The 18,487-nt window shown below is 45.3% G+C and overlaps 1 protein-coding gene across 1 annotated transcript in view; it reads right to left on the bottom strand.

The window, feature by feature from the left end:
• tecpr2 (tectonin beta-propeller repeat containing 2) overlaps positions 1–18,487 on the bottom strand; it is a gene marked incomplete at its 5' end in the record, with an annotated part of 123,332 nt that overhangs the window by 82,985 nt on the left and 21,860 nt on the right. Inside the window, 3 exons of the mRNA XM_083633040.1 lie at positions 9,502–9,634; positions 12,148–12,300; positions 12,449–12,602. Coding sequence (XP_083489166.1) covers positions 9,502–9,634; positions 12,148–12,300; positions 12,449–12,602 — 440 coding nt within the window. The remainder of the gene's footprint in view (positions 1–9,501; positions 9,635–12,147; positions 12,301–12,448; positions 12,603–18,487) is intronic.

Below are 18,487 nucleotides of genomic sequence, written 5' to 3'. Positions count from 1 at the left end.
TTTGGCTGTTATTGAGTAGCCTAGATGAGGAAATGAGTTTGAGTTGACTCGGTTTGAATATCGTAGTTTACACACAGAGCGCGTTTTTTTTTATCCGCCATTCGAAAAAAAATCATCTCGCACACTGGTCCGATGCGTTTTATTATTATGTTCGTCGTTCTATTCGCAATACGAAACACAAGTCCTCTCCTGGCTGTATCCACGTTACAACGTGAGTCGTGACTGACAGATAGCAGCAGCAGCAGGCAGCGGTGAAGTGGACGCTGGTCGGGGAAGAGCTGGTGAGGTGAAGCGAGCCCCTCAGACTGGAGTGGACTCCAACTACCCTGCCCCTCCGCGGCTCCACACCGACGAAGACATGCTGTGGCATGTGTGTAGTGGCAGCTTTTGTTTTGGCTGCAACTCATCCGTCTCTGTCTCGCTGCTTTTGGGTGCGCGCACGTCACTTGAAAATCGGCTCACAGAATCGGCATTTTAGAGTGACCGGCGCAGATCACTGATCGAGGCCGATCACGTGAAAATCGGCCATTTCCGGTCACGTGCCGATCGATCGGTGCATCCCTATTTTTTGTTTCTTATTTTTTACAGTACTTAAACACACTTTTACTTCAAAATGATATAATCCTTCTTAGAGTGCCCAACATTCTCAAAGAAAATAATAAAAACAGAAAAAAGAAGAAAGATAAGCCTCTCTCTAGTGCCAACACCTTTTTTTTTTACAGTGTAATTTACTTTATACAGTATATATATATATATATATATATATATATATATATATATATATTCTCCTTCTTCCCCCCCGAGTGTAGTATGTCCGTTTTGTATGTCCGTCTACCTATGCATAGATGTATATACGTGTGATAGTAAACTACGTTATATAAACCTCCCCAAAAGTGTAAACAACAACTGCAATTCAACTTAACACGTTGAGTGCCAATGACGAGATATCTCGGCTTACAGGATCCAACCGTTGAGTGCCAAAGACGAGATATCTCGGCTTAAAATTTTTTTTTTTTTTTTTGACGGTGGGACATCGATCAACCCCTTTTACGTCTCCTATACCAATATTGGAGGAAGAGAATGTGTATAATCTATTTTACCGACCAGCTAAGTGGCGACAGTGCTCTCCAGACAGAGAGGAAGCCGAGCAAAAACAGTCGCGGGAGAAAGCCATTCTCAAGGAAATAGCTGGGCGAAAACGCTTTCGATTTCACACACACACACACACACACACACACACACACACACGCGCGCGCACACACACACACTCGAGTACCTTTGAGCATAAATAATCGCCAGAATCGCAAAAGCTTCATCAAAGCTCTCAGCCGACACCCCAAGAAACGAACGAGCCCGTTTTACAGTAATCCAGACTTGCCCGAGAGCGGCCGCGGAGCCAGCAGCAGCAGCACAGACGGAGGGAGGAGTTTGGAGACACACACACACACACACACACACACACACACACACACACACACACACACACACACACAAACACAATACAGTATACAGACTTGCCCAAGGGCACCCATAATCACAGGCACGTGAGGTGGTTCTAAAAATCCATTTATCTCAAAACTCTCTGAAAATCTCTGAAACCATGCTGTACTCAACGGCTAATATCTACATAACTACTAACTCTACAAACTAACTCTTTTAGACTAGGGATGGGCATCGAATTTCGAATTTTCGAATAATCGTTGTTATTATCAAGGTCGACTTTTATTATTGAAATTCAAAAAAAAAAAAAAAAAAAATTTTTTTTTTTTTTTTTTTGAGTGAAATGTTGCATTGTCTCCCCTGATTCTAAGTATAGTCAAATCGCTTGGTTTGAGCAAGTAAAACAATTTTTATAAGCATTTTAAGCAAGGTTTATGGAAAAATGAATGGCGGATGAAATCCCATGAAGAGGGAGAGGGGGTGACTTTGGCGGGCCCTTTGGCACTCAGACCTGAGCCTACTAAATATTTAATGAACCACTCATGATTGTCAAAACTGTTTTTTATTTTCGAAAATGTCAATGTCATGTAACATGTTCTTTACTTCAGTGGTGCAATGCTTGTTTGAGCTAAAAATCCACAGCAGAAGCTTTTTATATTAATTAATAAAGCCGTAGACTTAGAATCAGGGGAGACAATGCAACATTTCACTCACAAAAAAAAAAAAAAAAAAAAAAAAAAAACATTATTAATTTTTTTTACATTTTTATTTTTATTTTCGAATTTCGAATTAAATTCGAATTTGGCCAGCGAATTTCGAATAGTGTTTTTGCTAGAAATGCCCATCCCTATTTTAGACAGAGAAAGCACACATTCTATTAGTACTTTTGTGAACTTTGTGTTCACAAAGTCAAAGCAGAAAAGAATCCTCGGCTCTTGTAAAATGAGCCAGAATCCTCAAAAAAACCCTCTGGCAGAAGCTAACTACAGTATTGAAAAAAGGCTGGCAGTGAATGTGTTAAATTCAACCTAAATTTCAAGGCACAGTATTACTGAGTTCTGTTGCTAAATAGCCATTAACGTTACCCCTCCTCATTCCGGTGCACCATCACTTCAGCAGACTGTCTCCCACGGCCACCGGCGTCCCCCTCTACCTCGGCTGGGGTGTTGAAGGTGTGGGTCCACTCCTTGTGTGTCACCAACATTCTCGCTGGATGGATCACTCCGTGTCGGATCCCCATGTTGCGCAGCTCCTTGCGGATCGGGTCGAATCGCTTCCTCAGTTGGATTACTCCTGCAGCCAGGTCCGTGTAGAGCCACTCGCTGGTCTTTGTACCGAATGTCCCCTTTAACTTTTGCCGCTTTGATGACCGCATCCTTGTTCTTGCAATTAATATACTTCATTATTAGCGTTCTCGGTGGCGCCGTGGCGTCTCTCATCGGGCCGATCCGGTGTGCCCTCTCCAACATAACTGCGGCACAGCCCAAAGTTTCTGGGATCCACTTTTCCAAGAAAGCACACATCTCCCGTCCCTCGGCACCTTCGGGTAAGCCTACCAGTCTCAAGTTGTTCAGACGGGATCTGGGCCCGTATTTATCAAGCGTCTCAGAGTGCCATTTTAGTCATAAGTGCTGAGAATTTGTGAAATTTAGTCCTACTCTCACACTTAAGAATAAAAGCTTTTTATCAACCTTCTTAAGACTAGGAAACACTCCTACTCCCCCAGCTATTTAGGAGTCCTCAGGAGGTGTCCTAAGTGGTTAGGAGTTGCCAGCAGGGCAATGTTGACATCATGGCATTCAGGAGACAGAGACGTGCGCAAATCTTCTCCACTAAGCACAGCGTGTCATCCTCCCTCCAATTCGGCTTTCTTTTGGATTGATAAAATCCAAGAAGGATTCATTCACTCAAGAAAGGTTGATAAAAAGCTTTTATTCTTAACACATTCACTGCCAGCCTTTTTTTTTTTTACTGTAGGTAGCTTTTGCCAGAGGGTTTTTTTGAGGATTCTGGCTCATTTTACAAGAGCCAAGGATAATTTTCTGCTTGGAGTTTGTCAACACAAAGTTCACAAAAGTACTAATAGAATGTGTGCTTTCTCTGTCTAAAAGAGTTAGTTTGTAGAGTTAGTAGTTATGTAGATATTAGCCGTTGAGTACAGCATGGTTTCAGCGTCTGAGACAAAAAGCTGAGATAATCGCAGTTTTGTGAAATTCAATATCAAACAGTCACTTTAACCATTTATTTTTGGCATCAGTGAGACATCAGACATAAACAATATAGTTCTGAACAGTAATTTCCTCCATAGCAGCACCCGCACCCCCTCTCCTTACAACTCCTCCCTCCGTGGGCGTGTCTCCGTGTTTGTCAGTCACAAGCCAGTCTCTCCTGCCTGTCTGAGCAGTGAGCAGCAGCCTCTCTCTCTGGCGGCCCCTCGTCGGCGAGCGTGGATGTGGCTTAATCCGTTCTTGGATTTTCGGTTGAGAGCTTTGACGAAGCCTTGTGTGACTCTAGGCTTATGCTGCGCGCTTCAAAGTGTGCTTTCCACCCAGTCCACCTTTGGAAGCCCCCACCGCCGTGCGCCCGTGTGAAAGGTTTTCGCCTACAGTATGAGAATGAGGCTCGTTCGCTTCTGGGTCCTCGGTTGAGCTCAGCTGGAATGCGTGCGTTTCTGGCCAAACAACACTCAATAGTCTGAGCACCGTCGCCACTCAGTGGGTCGGCGGAATGGATTGCACACGCCCGGCGGCTCTAACAGTATAATAGAAGATGCAAAAGGGCCAGATCAACGATCCACCGTCAAAAAAAAAAAAACGATTTTTTTGACGTATCCATACGTCGCTGGCAGTTAACGGTTGGATTCTGCTTGACGTATCAGTACGTCGTTGGCAGTTAACGTGTTAAGTGTGAGAGTGTAAATACGGGCCCGGACTCCAAGTCTAAGAGCTTGTCCTCCATTGTTTTGGTTTTTGACTCGAGTGTGAATACTTTAGCCTGCAGGCTCGTTAGCTCATCTTCAGTGCTTGATACCCGTATTTCTGCCTGTGCCACTCGCTCCATACAGTCACTAATCTCCTTCCTCATGCTGTTTATCGGCGTGCCAATTCCATCAAATCTCAATGAAAAGTCAGCCTTCATGGAGTTTATTGCAGCCAGTATAGCATCGGCCTTTTCGCCAGCTAGTCCTTCTTCAACCTCCGCCATTGCTTCGTTAGCCGTCTGTGCTTCACCGCTAAATGTAAACTCAGTTAACTTCGGCTGCCTCGTCGTTGGTGGAGATGTGCGTCTAGTTCTAGTCCTGTTCCTGCCCCTTCTCGTCGACATTACATTCACGCCAGCTTTTTGTTAATCTTTGTCGCAACTGAGAGTGTATTCAGTAGTTTTATATTTAGTTAGCAGCAGAGCAGTATGAGACACGTGGCCGCCATAGCCGGAAGTCCGCGAAAAACGACTAATTAATACTAATTACTAATTACAAAAGCATCAATTTTCGTTAGGAATCCGAACTGGTTCATCCTCCAATTCTCTCCCTCTCTCTGACTCCCTCTGAGCACTGAGCAAGAAAGAAGCTGCTGTCACAGACGTGATGGCGGTGACGCTGTGGCTTTTAAGGGGAGTGATCTCACCTTGTGAATCCTGTTATGGGCATAAACACGCCTATGGAGGTTTGCGCCGAGATGACGTGAAGCACAATTAGGGCTTTGCGCGGCGCTATTCCAGCGCAAAATGGGCGCCAACGAAGATAGGGCCCCCAGTCTTTGTCCCAGGGAAAGAGGAAAGACTGCCCTCTCACAGACCTCCATAACCATTGTCTTCATCATTGACTTCAGGAGGTCACAAAATGACAAGTGCGCCTCACATCATCCACTTTAGGGTTGTGTACCAAAACCGGTACCAATATGGTAAAGGTACCTTTACAAAAGTACTACCGGTAGCGAATTGCAATGCAGAATTAAGTGCCTCATTTCGCTGCCATGCCTGAGCTGCTGAGTGAAATATTGCTCTCTGGTGGTCCGAAACCGGCACTGCACGCACCTTCACTAACATTATTGTTTGGAGCGCACTGCTTGAAATCCTCTTAACACATTCACTGCCAACAGTTTTTCCAATACAGTAGGTAGCTTCTGCCAAGGTTTTTTTTGAGTATTCTGGCTCATCTTTCAAGAGCCGAGGATTATTTTCTGCTAGGACTTTGTGAACACAAAATATCTCAAAAGAACTAATAGAATGTGCTTTCTCTGTCTAAAAGAGTTAGTTTTTATCATGTTCTGTTATGTAGGCATTAGCAGTTGAATACAGCATGGTTTCAGCGTCTGAGAAGGAAAGCTGAGATAAATGCCTTTTTGTGAAATTCGATAGAACAGGCAGAACAGTCACTTTAACCATTTATTTTTGGCATCAGTGAGACATCAGACATCTAAACAATAGTTCTGAACAGTAATTTCCTCCAAAATAACAGCACCCCCACCCCCCTCTCCTTCAAACTCCTCCCTCCGTGGGTGTGTCTCTGGTGGCTGCAGCGTGTGTCACAGGCGAGTCTCTGCTGCCTGTCTGTGCTGCCTGGCTGCTGGCGGCCGCTCGTCGGGCGAGTCTGGATCGGGCTCGTTCGTTTCTGGGTTTTCAGTTGTGAGCTGGGATGAAGCTGCGTGCGATTCTGGGCTTTCTGCTGTGTGTTTCAAAGTGTGTTGCACCCAGAGTCTATTTTTGGAATCCCCCACCTAGGGCTGGGTATCGAGTTTCGATACTTACTTGGCACCGAAATGGAAACATCGATACTAAGGGGTATCGAAGCCTCCCTTGTCAATCGATACCAATTTTCGATACCAAAACAAAACAGCGTCATTGAGCCTATAAGCATGCGACATGCTTGCACGCCGCGCTCTAATACGGCTGGTGATTGGCTGTCATGTAGAGGCATGCAGGAAACGTTACGCCCACTTTAGCCGGTGTGTTTGTTGTGACTGTGAGCCAGGCGTGCGGTGCGGATATAGTATACAAGAAGTTAGCCACTCAAGCTACTCCTATCCTGGAGTACCATATGGCGAAGATGATGAAAAGCAGGAAAAGAAACAGAAACAACACGGACTGGTCTCCACAGATAAGAGAAATAATTGAGAGGTGGGTCAGCTTACCGCAAGTTAGCGGTTATCAGATCCCTCAGTCTGACAAATCCATGCATCTGGCTGTGAGTTGTAGCTAGCAGATCGTTTAATTAATTGCCGCCGTAACGTTATGCGCAAGCGGGCATTGTGTATTTTTAGCAACTCGTTAACAAACGCTGATGTCATGATAGTTTGTTGAATGTAAATGCGATTCATTTATATTGATTGGCTAGTCAGTGAATGCGTGAAGTGGAGCTGTCTCGTCAGATTTGACAAGAATGACGTTCTGTTGCAGCAGTGAGCATTAAACACTGATCTGCAACACTAGCGTTAATGTTTAATTAATTAGCGTTAACGTTATGTGCAAACGTTATCTCCCATTATGTATTTTTAGCAACTCGTTAACAAACGCTGATGTCATGATAGTTTGTTGAATATAAATGGGATTCACTTTGTGCCATTGGCTATATTGATAGGCTAGTCAATGCTCAACTAGTCTTCCATGCATGAAGTGGATCCATCTCATCAGTTTGGACAAGAATAGAGTTCTGTTGCATCAGTGAGCATTAAACCCTGATTTGCAACTCTCTGTTTTGCACTGAAAACTATTCCACTGATTTATTTGTTTTACATTTCTTTCCTTTGTAGTACTTCCAATATTTTTTGTAGGGACGGCAATACGTTTAGAGAACTTAAAGTTATGTTAAATACAGTAGGTTTTATTTTTTTCTGCTGTAAAACTTAAGATGGGGGGAAAACTAAAGATTTGTAAAATAATTTCAATGTGTAATGCTGTTTTATTTTTGTTAAAATGGATTTTTCTAAAAATTGGTATCGAAAAAAGTATCGTTCAGGAACCGGTATCGAAATCCAAGTATCGAAACGGTATCGATATCGAAAAATTTTGAACGATACCCAGCCCTACCCCCACCGTTGTGCGCCAGCTCCCAGCGCGAAAGCGTTTTCGCCAAACCATTTTCATGAGAATGGTTTCCTCACGCTTTTTCCTGCTGTTTTTGCTCAGCTTTCTCTAGTCTGGAGAGCACTGTCGCCACTTAGTGGGTCGGTAAAATAGGTTATACACATTCAATAGCTCCCATATTTTTATAGGAGATGTAAAAGGGTTTGATCCACGTCCCACCGTCAATTATTATTATTTTTTTTTATGACGAGTTAACTCGTCGACGGCAGTCAACCGTTGTTGTTTTTTTGACGAGTTAACTCTTCGACGGCAGTGAACGTGTTAACACGTTCACTGCCAATGGCGAGTTGACTCGTCAAAAAAATTTCAACGGTTCACTGCCAATGACGAGTTGAGACGTCAAAAAAAAAAAAAAAAATTTTTTGACGGTGCTACGTGGATCAATGCCCCCCACGTCTCCTATAAAAATATTGGAGCGACCGAACGTGTACAACCCATTCCACCGACCCACTAAGTGGCGACAGTGCTCTCCATTCTAGAGGAAGGCAAGCAAAAAGCAGTGTCAGGAAGCCATTCTCATGAAAATGGATTGGTGAAAACGCTTTCGCGCTTGGGAGCTGGCGGTGGGGTTTTGCAAATTTGCATAATAGATTACGGGTGGAACACACTTTGAAACACGCAGCATAAATAAGACCAGAATCGCAAAAGCTTCATCAAAGCTCTCAGAACCCCAGGAAACGAGCGAGCCCATCCATCCAGACTTGCCCAGCGGCCGCCAGGCAGACAGGCAGACAGGCACAGCAGCAGCAAAGCAGTGAGCTGGTGACGCGAGGTTACAGCAGCAGCAGCAACGAGCTTGTGACACGCTCGCTGCAGCCAAGAAGAACACACACGGAGGGAGGAGTTTGAAGCAAAGGGGTGTTTCCTGCTGTTATGGAGGAAATTACTGTTCAAAACTATTGTTTAGATGTCTGACGTCTTACTGATGCCAAAAATGAATGGTTAAAGTGACTGTTCTATCGAATTTCACAAAAAGCCGTTGATCTCAGAATAAATTTACAGACGCTGAAACCATGCTGTATTCAACTGCTAATGCTTACATAACTACTAACTCTACAAACTAACTCTTTTAGACAGAGAAAGCACACATTCTATTAGTTCTTTTGAGATATTGTGTGTTCACAAAATCCTAACAGAAACGAATCCTCGGCTCTTGAAAGATGAGCCAGAATCCTCAAAAAAACCCTCTGGCAGAAGCTAACTACAGTTTTGAAAAACGGCTGGCAGTGAATGTGTTAAAAAGAAAAATCCACTTTAAATTAAAAACGCATTGCATCCGTCTCGTGTCCTGTAGCGAGAGTTTCAGCGTCTGGTCTAATTTTTTTTTTGGAAAATTTTGTTTATTCTTTTTCCATTTTCACAATACAACAGGACATTCAGTAAACAAAACATAACATAAATCATAAAACATGAAACATAAAACACATGTCCAATGCCGAAATATACTACATTACAATCTTTATCATATGCTGTTCATACACACCCCTTCCCAATACGGATTGAGCCTATCACAGAAGAGATCAATAGAAAAAAAAAAGGTCTAATTTTGACACGAGCCACGAGTGGCCGCGTGCAACCAGGCATAGAAGTCAGTACAAGTTGTGACCAGCATGGAGCAGAACAGAGCGCTTCTGGTGTGAATAGCCAGGCTCCTGCTCAACTCTTCCATGATGCGCTGCGATGGAGACGTTTCTGGTGTATCCTAGGCATAAGGAAAGCTGCCAGCATCTACTGTACAAGGACTACACACACCCATGCCATCGTTTGTTCGAACTATCCCATAACTGTCTGATTGCCCTGCTCTGCGTTTCTGTCAGAATGGCTGCATCGTTACCACTCTTTCATCTCTGCAGGGTTTATCTAGACCTCACTTGAATTAATCTGTAACATGTAACTATCTTCTTCCCCTTCTACTCTTAATATTAATAATGTAAGTAGCTTTGGTCAAAAGTAATGTAATGTAACAGTGGTGCTTACAGTTGGAGGCCAGTCCTTCAGGGCTGGTGGACAGGCGAATGACGTCTCGGTCTCCTTTCAGGATGAAGATCTCGTTCTCACAACAAGACACCGACACTATGTCTCCACTGCTCTCCAACACTCCAATTATCACCTCAACACAAGATACGCAGGATTGACAAGATCAATTGAAGATATATTGATGTGGTATTATTGATAACAAATGGAAGATTATGGACGGAAGGAGGATTAAGGACTTTTTACATGGGAGGCGACAGCCGCATGTGAACTCACCTGCTCCGAGGCACTGCCGCCCCTGGGCAGAATCCCGTGTTTGACGGTCAATTATACGAGTCCCCAAGAAAAATAACATCACCTGTCTTAATGACTATAGGCCTGCCGCCTTAACCTCAGTCATTATGAAAGTCCTTTAAACTGTATGCAGTTTATGCTGAATATGATGCTGCTGGGTACTGTCCTTGAATAGGGGTGCTCCGATCAGCTTTTTTGGGGCCGATACCGATCACCGATTGCTGGAATCAGTATCTGCCGATCACGATATAACCGATCACTGATCACGGCGTCGATTGAAGCCTTCTTTTTATCATGTAGCATTTTTTTTTTTTTTATTACACTCTCTCTTAAAGACCATTTCAATATTAATCTGAATTGAAGGAGCAACCAATTCAGACAGTCAGAGGAAAGTAAACACAACCTATGTAACAGGGATGCTTTTAGGACCCTGGGGAGTCGTAGAAGCTGGACAGCATCTCTCAGGCCAGCTGTGTTTACTCAGTAATTATCCACAAGTGCTCTCTCTCTCTATCTCTCTCTCTCGCTCATTGACCTGCCTGCTGCACAGTCCGTGGAGTAAAGTTTACAACTCGGACACTTCTCGGACAGTTCTTCTTTCTTATTTCGGGAATTTCAGAATGAGATGGTCCTCTTGGTATAGCAGTGTGCATGTGCACACTGCATACTGCAAGATCCATGGCACGAAGAGAGAGAGACAGAGAGACTGAACGAAGCAGAGGTGTGTGTGTGTGTGTGTGTCTATGAGGGAGCCGGGAGGGAGGGAGAGACAGACTCTCCGAGAGACAGAGAGGAGTGAAGTCATTTTAGTTGCACATAGTTAATTGTCTGGAATGCATAGTTAATTGTCTGGAATGCATCTGATCGGCTATTTTGAGAACGCTGATCAAAGCCGATAGAGCCAATATCGGCCGATCGATCGGAGCACCTCTATTCTTGAATGTATTTTTTGTGTTTGATGTTTGTATATTATGTGCTGTAATAAATGTATTGAATCTTGAATCAAAAGTTAGACACAATTCAGCTCTAGTCGTGTGGGCAGGCGTGTGCGTCGAACGCAACTTTTTCACAGGAGCAACCCCGCATTGAACTTACCAATCCGCCTGCTCATCTAGGTGTTACATTTACAACCGGCCCTTTGAGGGCAACCATAATGCTGATGTGGCCCAGGATGAAATTGAGTTCGACACCCCTGGTCTAGGACATTATGCTCTACCTCGTTAATACAGTCTACTCTAGGACATTATGCTGTCCCTCTTTAATACAGTCTAGGACATTATGCTGTACCTCGTTAATACAGTCTAGGACATTATGCTGTACCTCTTTAATACAGTCTAGGACATTATGCTGTACCTCGTTAATACAGTCTAGGACATTATGCTGTACCTCGTTAATACAGTCTAGGACATTATGCTGTACCTCGTTAATACAGTCTAGGACATTATGCTGTACCTCTTTAATACAGTCTAGGACATTATGCTGTACCTCGTTAATACAGTCTACTCTAGGACATTATGCTGTACCTCGTTAATACAGTCTAGGACATTATGCTGTACCTCGTTAATACAGTCTAGGACATTATGCTGTACCTCGTTAATACAGTCTAGGACATTATGCTGTCCCTCTTTAATACAGTCTAGGACATTATGCTGTACCTCGTTAATACAGTCTAGGACATTATGCTGTACCTCTTTAATACAGTCTAGGACATTATGCTGTACCTCGTTAATACAGTCTACTCTAGGACATTATGCTGTACCTCGTTAATACAGTCTAGGACATTATGCTGTACCTCGTTAATACAGTCTAGGACATTATGCTGTACCTCTTTAATACAGTCTAGGACATTATGCTGTACCTCGTTAATACAGTCTACTCTAGGACATTATGCTGTACCTCTTTAATACAGTCTAGGACATTATGCTGTCCCTCTTTAATACAGTCTAGGACATTATGCTGTACCTCGTTAATACAGTCTACTCTAGGACATTATGCTGTCCCTCTTTAATACAGTCTAGGACATTATGCTGTACCTCGTTAATACAGTCTACTCTAGGACATTATGCTGTACCTCTTTAATACAGTCTAGGACATTATGCTGTACCTCGTTAATACAGTCTACTCTAGGACATTATGCTGTCCCTCTTTAATACAGTCTAGGACATTATGCTGTACCTCGTTAATACAGTCTACTCTAGGACATTATGCTGTACCTCTTTAATACAGTCTAGGACATTATGCTGTACCTCGTTAATACAGTCTACTCTAGGACATTATGCTGTCCCTCTTTAATACAGTCTAGGACATTATGCTGTACCTCGTTAATACAGTCTACTCTAGGACATTATGCTGTACCTCGTTAATACAGTCTAGGACATAGACGCTGTATTCGTTCCAGCTGAGCAGCCAACCCTCTCTGAGGAAACAGCAGAGAAGACCCAGCTGTCTGTCTGCTGGACGGTACGCTCCTATTGGACCAGGACGAGGAAACAACTCAAACTGAGGAACCTGTAGACACAGACAGACAGTGTGAGAGACAGACAGTGTAGTGTGAGAGACAGAGAGACAAGCAGACAGACAGAAAATGGCATTCATGAAATTACTAGTAGCAGTAGTTGTATTAGTAGTATGTAGTAGCAGCAGGACAACAGTCTACCTGTGTGTTGAACAGCGCTTTCAGCAGTCGTGTGTCCTCCACTAATCCTCTGACGTCAGACCTCCAGAGGCGGAGTCCCGGTCGAGCAGCGAAGACCTGCAGGTCGCTCTGCTTACAGAGAGCAGGCAGGAAACAGGCGCCGAACCTGCCGCTGCTGAAACACAGACAACTAGTCACACTTACAACCACTGACACAACTATAGTCACACTAACAACCACAGACACAACTAAAGTCACACTAACAACCACAGACACAACTACAGTCACACTAACAACCACAGACACAACTACAGTCACACTTACAACCACAGACACAACTACAGTCACACTTACAACCACAGACACAACTACAGTCACACTTACAACCACTGACACAACTATAGTCACACTAACAACCACAGACACAACTACAGTCACACTTACAACCACAGACACAACTAGTCACACTTACAACCACAGACACAACTACAGTCACACAACCACAGACACAACTACAGTCACACTTACAACCACAGACAAACCTACAGTCCCACCACAGACTTACATTTCAGATCTACGTTAACATTTTTCAACAGCACAAGATCTACCTGTATTATGTGTACCTCATCCTGGGCGTGGTTCCCAGCTGCAGTAGTTATGTAGCATGTAGTATGTAGTATGTGTACCTCATCCTGGGCTTGGTTCCCAGCTGCAGTAGTGATGTAGCATATAGTATGTAGTATGTGTACTTCGTCCTGGGCTTGGTTCCCAGCTGCAGTAGTTATGTAGCATGTAGTATGTAGCATGTCGCTCTGCTTACTGAACACATTTGAGTTTCTGCTCTAAGCTGTCTAGTGTGCTGTACTGATCTGTTTTACTCTACTCTACTCTGCTGGTATAATTGGTAAGTTTAGTCTGACTTTTAGTAGCTTTTCTGTATTTTAAAAGAAAAGTGTCTTGTGGGCTCTGATAATCAGCTGACTGGTATCAGGTGACCTCTTTCAACGACTCTCTGATTGCTGTGAGGGGAGGAGTCACTGTAGTTTAAAAGTGCTCCACCTGGCTTGCTTATCAGAACACATTTGAGTTTCTGCTCTAAGCTGTCTAGTGTGCTGTACTGATCTGTTTTACTCTACTCTACTCTGCTGGTATAATTGGTAAGTTTAGTCAGACTTTTAGTAGCTTTTCTGTATTTTAAAAGAAAAGTGTCTTGTGGGCTCTGATAATCAGCTGACTGGTATCAGGTGACCTCTTTCAACGACTCTCTGATTGCTGTGAGGGGAGGAGTCACTGTAGTTTAAAAGTGCTCCACCTGGCTTGCTTATCAGAACACATTTGAGTTTCTGCTCTAAGCTGTCTAGTGTGCTGTACTGATCTGTTTTACTCTACTCTACTCTGCTGGTATAATTGGTAAGTTTAGTCTGACTTTTAGTAGCTTTTCTGTATTTTAAAAGAAAAGTGTCTTGTGGGCTCTGATAATCAGCTGACTGGTATCAGGTGACCTCTTTCAACGACTCTCTGATTGCTGTGAGGGGAGGAGTCACTGTAGTTTAAAAGTGCTCCACCTGGCTTGCTTATCAGAACACATTTTTTCAACGACCCTCTGATTGCTCTGATTGCTACACCTGGCGTAGGCGGAGCTCTGAGCCCCTGCTGAATGAGTATTTCTTAGCATAGTCAGTCTAAAGCGGCAGCTGTAAAGCGGCACGAAGCCTCTGGCACGAAGACAAGGGAGTCTTTCTGCGGGAGTCCATCGCGGGGAGGCCAGAGCATAGGCTTTTTCTACTTCTCTTATTCTCACTTCTTATTATAACTACTCCTCTTCCTAACTATGTGTTTTCTCCCCATCCCTGTTGTAGCTTCAGCCCACAGACGCCGTAGACACGGCAGCTTCAGGTGTAGTATCCCTGGTAATCTTTCCTACCCTAAACGCACAACTACTTCTTTTACCATAGCCGGAGGTCTCTGGAACTGTCAGTCGGCGGTTAAGAAAACTGAGACCATCTCGGCTCATGCTCTATCTCAAACCCTCCACTTCCTAGCTCTCACAGAGACCTGGATCATCCCAGAAAACACTGCTACTCCTGCTGCTCTCTCTGCTGCTTACTCCTTTTCGCACACCCCCAGGCCTTCTGGCCGTGGCGGGGGCACTGGTATCCTCCTCTCTCCCAAATGGACCTACACTGTCACCTCTCTCTCTCATCTGTCTATCTCATCTTTTGAGTCCCATGCAGTTGCCGTATCCCTACCCATCAAGCTCAACATTGTGGTAATCTACCGCCCGCCTGGTCTGCTTGGTGACTTTCTGGACGAGCTGGACACCCTCCTCTCCGTCTTTCCTGAGGATGGTACTCCACTCATCCTTCTGGGAGACTTCAACATCCAGCCAGTAACCTTACAATCTCTGCTTTTCCTTAACTTCTTCTCATCCTTTGACCTTTACCTCTCTCAATCTCCTTCTACTCACAAAGCAGGGAATGTGCTTGACCTGGTCTTCACCAGATCCTGCTCCACCTCTAATCTCACTGTGACTCCTCTTCCTGTATCCGACCACCACTTTATCACCTTCTCCCTTCCCATCCCCCTCCCCTCCTCCCACCCATCTCCCCCTCACTCTACCACCACCCGACGCAACCTAAAAACTCTCTCACCCGACTCCCTCTCTTCTACCGTCCTCTCCCTGCTTCCCCCTGCCGAGCAATTTGCTCTCCTGTCCACTGACGAGGCTTCCACCACTCTTCTCTCCTCTCTCTCCTCCGCTCTTGATTCTCTGTGCCCACTCACCACTAAGCCTGCCCGATCTTCTCCCCCTTCTCCTTGGCTGACTGAATCTCTGCGAACTTTTCGAACTGAGCTTCGGGCAGCTGAGAGAAAATGGAGAAAATCACATCTCCCTGAAGATCTCTCTTCCTACCACCTTATCCACTCCAACTTCACTGATGCTGTCTCCAAAGCAAAAACCTCCTTCTTCATCTCTGAAATCCAGTCCTCTGCATCCAATCCCAGTAAACTGTTCTCCACCTTCTCCACGCTCCTCAACCCTCCCTCCCCTCCCCCTCCCTCCTCCCTCTCTGCTGATGATTTTGTAACCTTCTTTACTAAAAAGGTGGATGACATCAGCTCCTCCTTCCATCCTCCAGGCACCCTCACTAACACTCCTGACTCCAATCCTGCTTCCCGGCCCCCTGTCCCTGGATTTCCTTCCTTCTCTCCCCTCTCTCCCGATGAAGTGCTTAAACTCATCAGCTCGAACCGAGCCACCTACTGCCCCCTCGATCCTATCCCTTCCTCTCTCCTCCAAACCATCTCACCTAACATATCTCCCTTCCTCACGACCTTCATTAACTCCTCTCTGTCCTCTGGTCTTGTTCCGCCTGCTCTAAAGACTGCAAGAGTCAAGCCTCTGCTTAAGAAACCCTCCCTTGACCCTACCGCTATACAGAACTACAGACCTGTCTCTCTCCTCTCATTCCTTTCCAAAACCCTTGAACGAGCAGCGTCCGAACAACTTTCTCTCTATCTCTCCCAAAATGACCTCCTGGACCCTCTGCAGTCCGGTTTCAAGGCTTCTCACTCCACTGAGACAGCTCTTCTTGCTGTCACAGAGGCCCTTCACACTGCTAAGGCCTCATCCCTCTCCTCTGTTCTTGTCCTCCTTGACCTGTCTGCTGCCTTCGATACAGTCAACCACCAAATCCTTCTTTCTACTCTGTCTGACCTAGGCATTTCAGGTTCTGCACTCTCCTGGTTTGCTTCCTACCTCTCGAACCGCTCATACCAGGTCTCATGGAGAGGGTCCCTCTCCAGATCCTGTCCTCTTACCGCCGGTGTCCCCCAGGGCTCAGTCCTGGGCCCCTTACTTTTCCCTATATCAGATCTCTTGCCTATGTGATCTCTTCTCATGGCTTTTCTTATCACTGCTATGCTGAGGACACCCAGCTTTTCCTTTCCTTTCCCCCCTCAGACACTCAAATCGAGGCTCGCATCTCTGCATGCCTCAAAGACATTGGCGACTGGATGTCTGCCCACCACCTCAAGCTCAACCTTGGTAAGACAGAGCTACTCTTCCTCCCAGGAAAAGACTGCCCTCTCGCAGATCTCTCCATCTCCATTGACAACACCACTGTACTTCCCTCCCAAACAGCTAAGAACCTTGGGGTGATCCTTGACAACCAGCTGTCTTGCTCAGCCAACATAGCTGCTACAGCACGCTCCTGTAGGTTCTCTCTCTACAACATCCGCAAAATCCGTCCCTTTCTCACAAGAGAAGCGACTCAACTCCTGGTCCAGTCTCTTGTCTCCTCCCGCCTGGACTACTGCAACGTGCTCCTGGCCGGCCTACCTGCCACCGACATCCGACCGCTTCAGCTCATTCAGAACGCTGCAGCCCGTCTCGTATTCAACCAACCCAAATTCTCTCACGTCACTCCCCTCTTCCAGGAGCTCCACTGGCTTCCCATCTCGGCCCGCATCAAATTCAAGACACTGGTACTGGCCTACCGGGCAGTACACCAGTCAGCTCCCCTGTACCTGCAATCTATGGTCAGGTTCCAAACCTCTCAGCGCTCCCTTCGCTCCTCCACCAGTGCAGGTCGCCTCGCCCCTCCTTCGCTACGGGGGCTCAAAAGTCGCTCATCCCGATCTCGACTCTTCTCGTCCCTGGCACCTCAATGGTGGAACGAGCTTCCACCTTCGGTCAGGACGGCTGAATCACTGCCGATCTTTCGGAAAAGACTAAAGACGCACCTTTTCAGGCTCCATCTGGGCCCTTCTTGATCTAACTTCGTTCTCTCTCTTTCACCCAAAAAAAAAAAAAAAAAAAAAAACTAACCTTAACACGTTGAGTGCCATAGCCGAGATATCTCGTCTTACATAATCCAACGGTTAAGTGCCATAGACGAGCTATCTCGTCTTACATAAACATTTTTTTTTTTTGACGGTGGGACATCAATCAACCCCTTTTACGTCTTCTATATCACTATCGGAGGAAGAGAATGTGTATAATCTATTTTACCGACCACTAAGTGGCGACAGTTCTCTCCAGACAGAGACAGAGAGAAAGCCACAGCCACGGGACCCGTGGCTGTGGCTTTCCGTGCTGGAGAAAGCATTCTAATTTTCAAGGAAATAGCTGGGCGTTTTTTTGACGGTGCTACGTGGATCAATGCCCCCCGCGTCTCCTATGGAGATATTGGAAGTATTGAATGTGTATAATCTATTTTACCGACCAGCTAGGTGGCGACGGTCCTCTCCCGACAGAGATAAAGTCAACCAAAAGCAGCCGCCTCCCGCGGAAATGGCTTGGCGATTTTACAGTCAGAAACGAACAAGCCTCATTCTCATACTGTAGGCGGGGACACTTTCGCGCTGCTGCGGTGGGGGGTTCCAGAAATGGACTGGGTGAGCAGCATAAAGCCTAGAGTTGCACGGGGCTTCATCGGGGCTCTCAAACCCAAGAGACAGTGAGACCTATCCACACTCGCTGCCAGGGAGAGAGGCTGCTCAAACTCGCTGCTCAAACTCCCAGCAGCAGAGCACTCCGCAGCACAGACGGAGGGAGGAGTTTGGAGACACACACACACTCAGAGAGAGAGAGGAGAGAGAGAGAGAGAGAGAGAGAGGAGAGAGAGAGAGAGAGAGAGAGAGAGAGAGAGAGAGAGCACACAGAGTGGGAGACAAGGGCACCCATAATCACAGGCACGTGAGGTGGTTCTAAAAATCCATTTATCTCCAAACTCTCTGAAAATCTCTGAAACCATGCTGTACTCAACGGCTAATATCTACATAACTACTAACTCTGCAAACTAACTCTTTTAGACAGAGAAAGCACACATTCTATTAGTTATTTTTAGATGATTGGTGTTCACGAATTCTTAACAGAAAATAATCCTCGGCTCTTGTAAAATGAGCCAGAATCCTCAAAAAAAAAACTGGCACAACTTACCTACAGGATTGAAAAAATGGCTGGCACTCAATGTGTTAACTTGTACCACTAACCTAAACTTGTACCATTGTTCCTTCAGAAGTTGTAGTTATCACAGACTGTGCTCCATAGTAGAT

This window comes from Poromitra crassiceps, assembly GCF_964638095.1.
Source record: "Poromitra crassiceps genome assembly, chromosome: 3".
Taxonomy (NCBI): Eukaryota; Metazoa; Chordata; class Actinopteri; order Beryciformes; family Melamphaidae; genus Poromitra; species Poromitra crassiceps.
The sequence above is the reverse complement of the archived record's forward strand: the minus strand, read 5'-3'. Positions and strand labels throughout refer to the sequence as shown.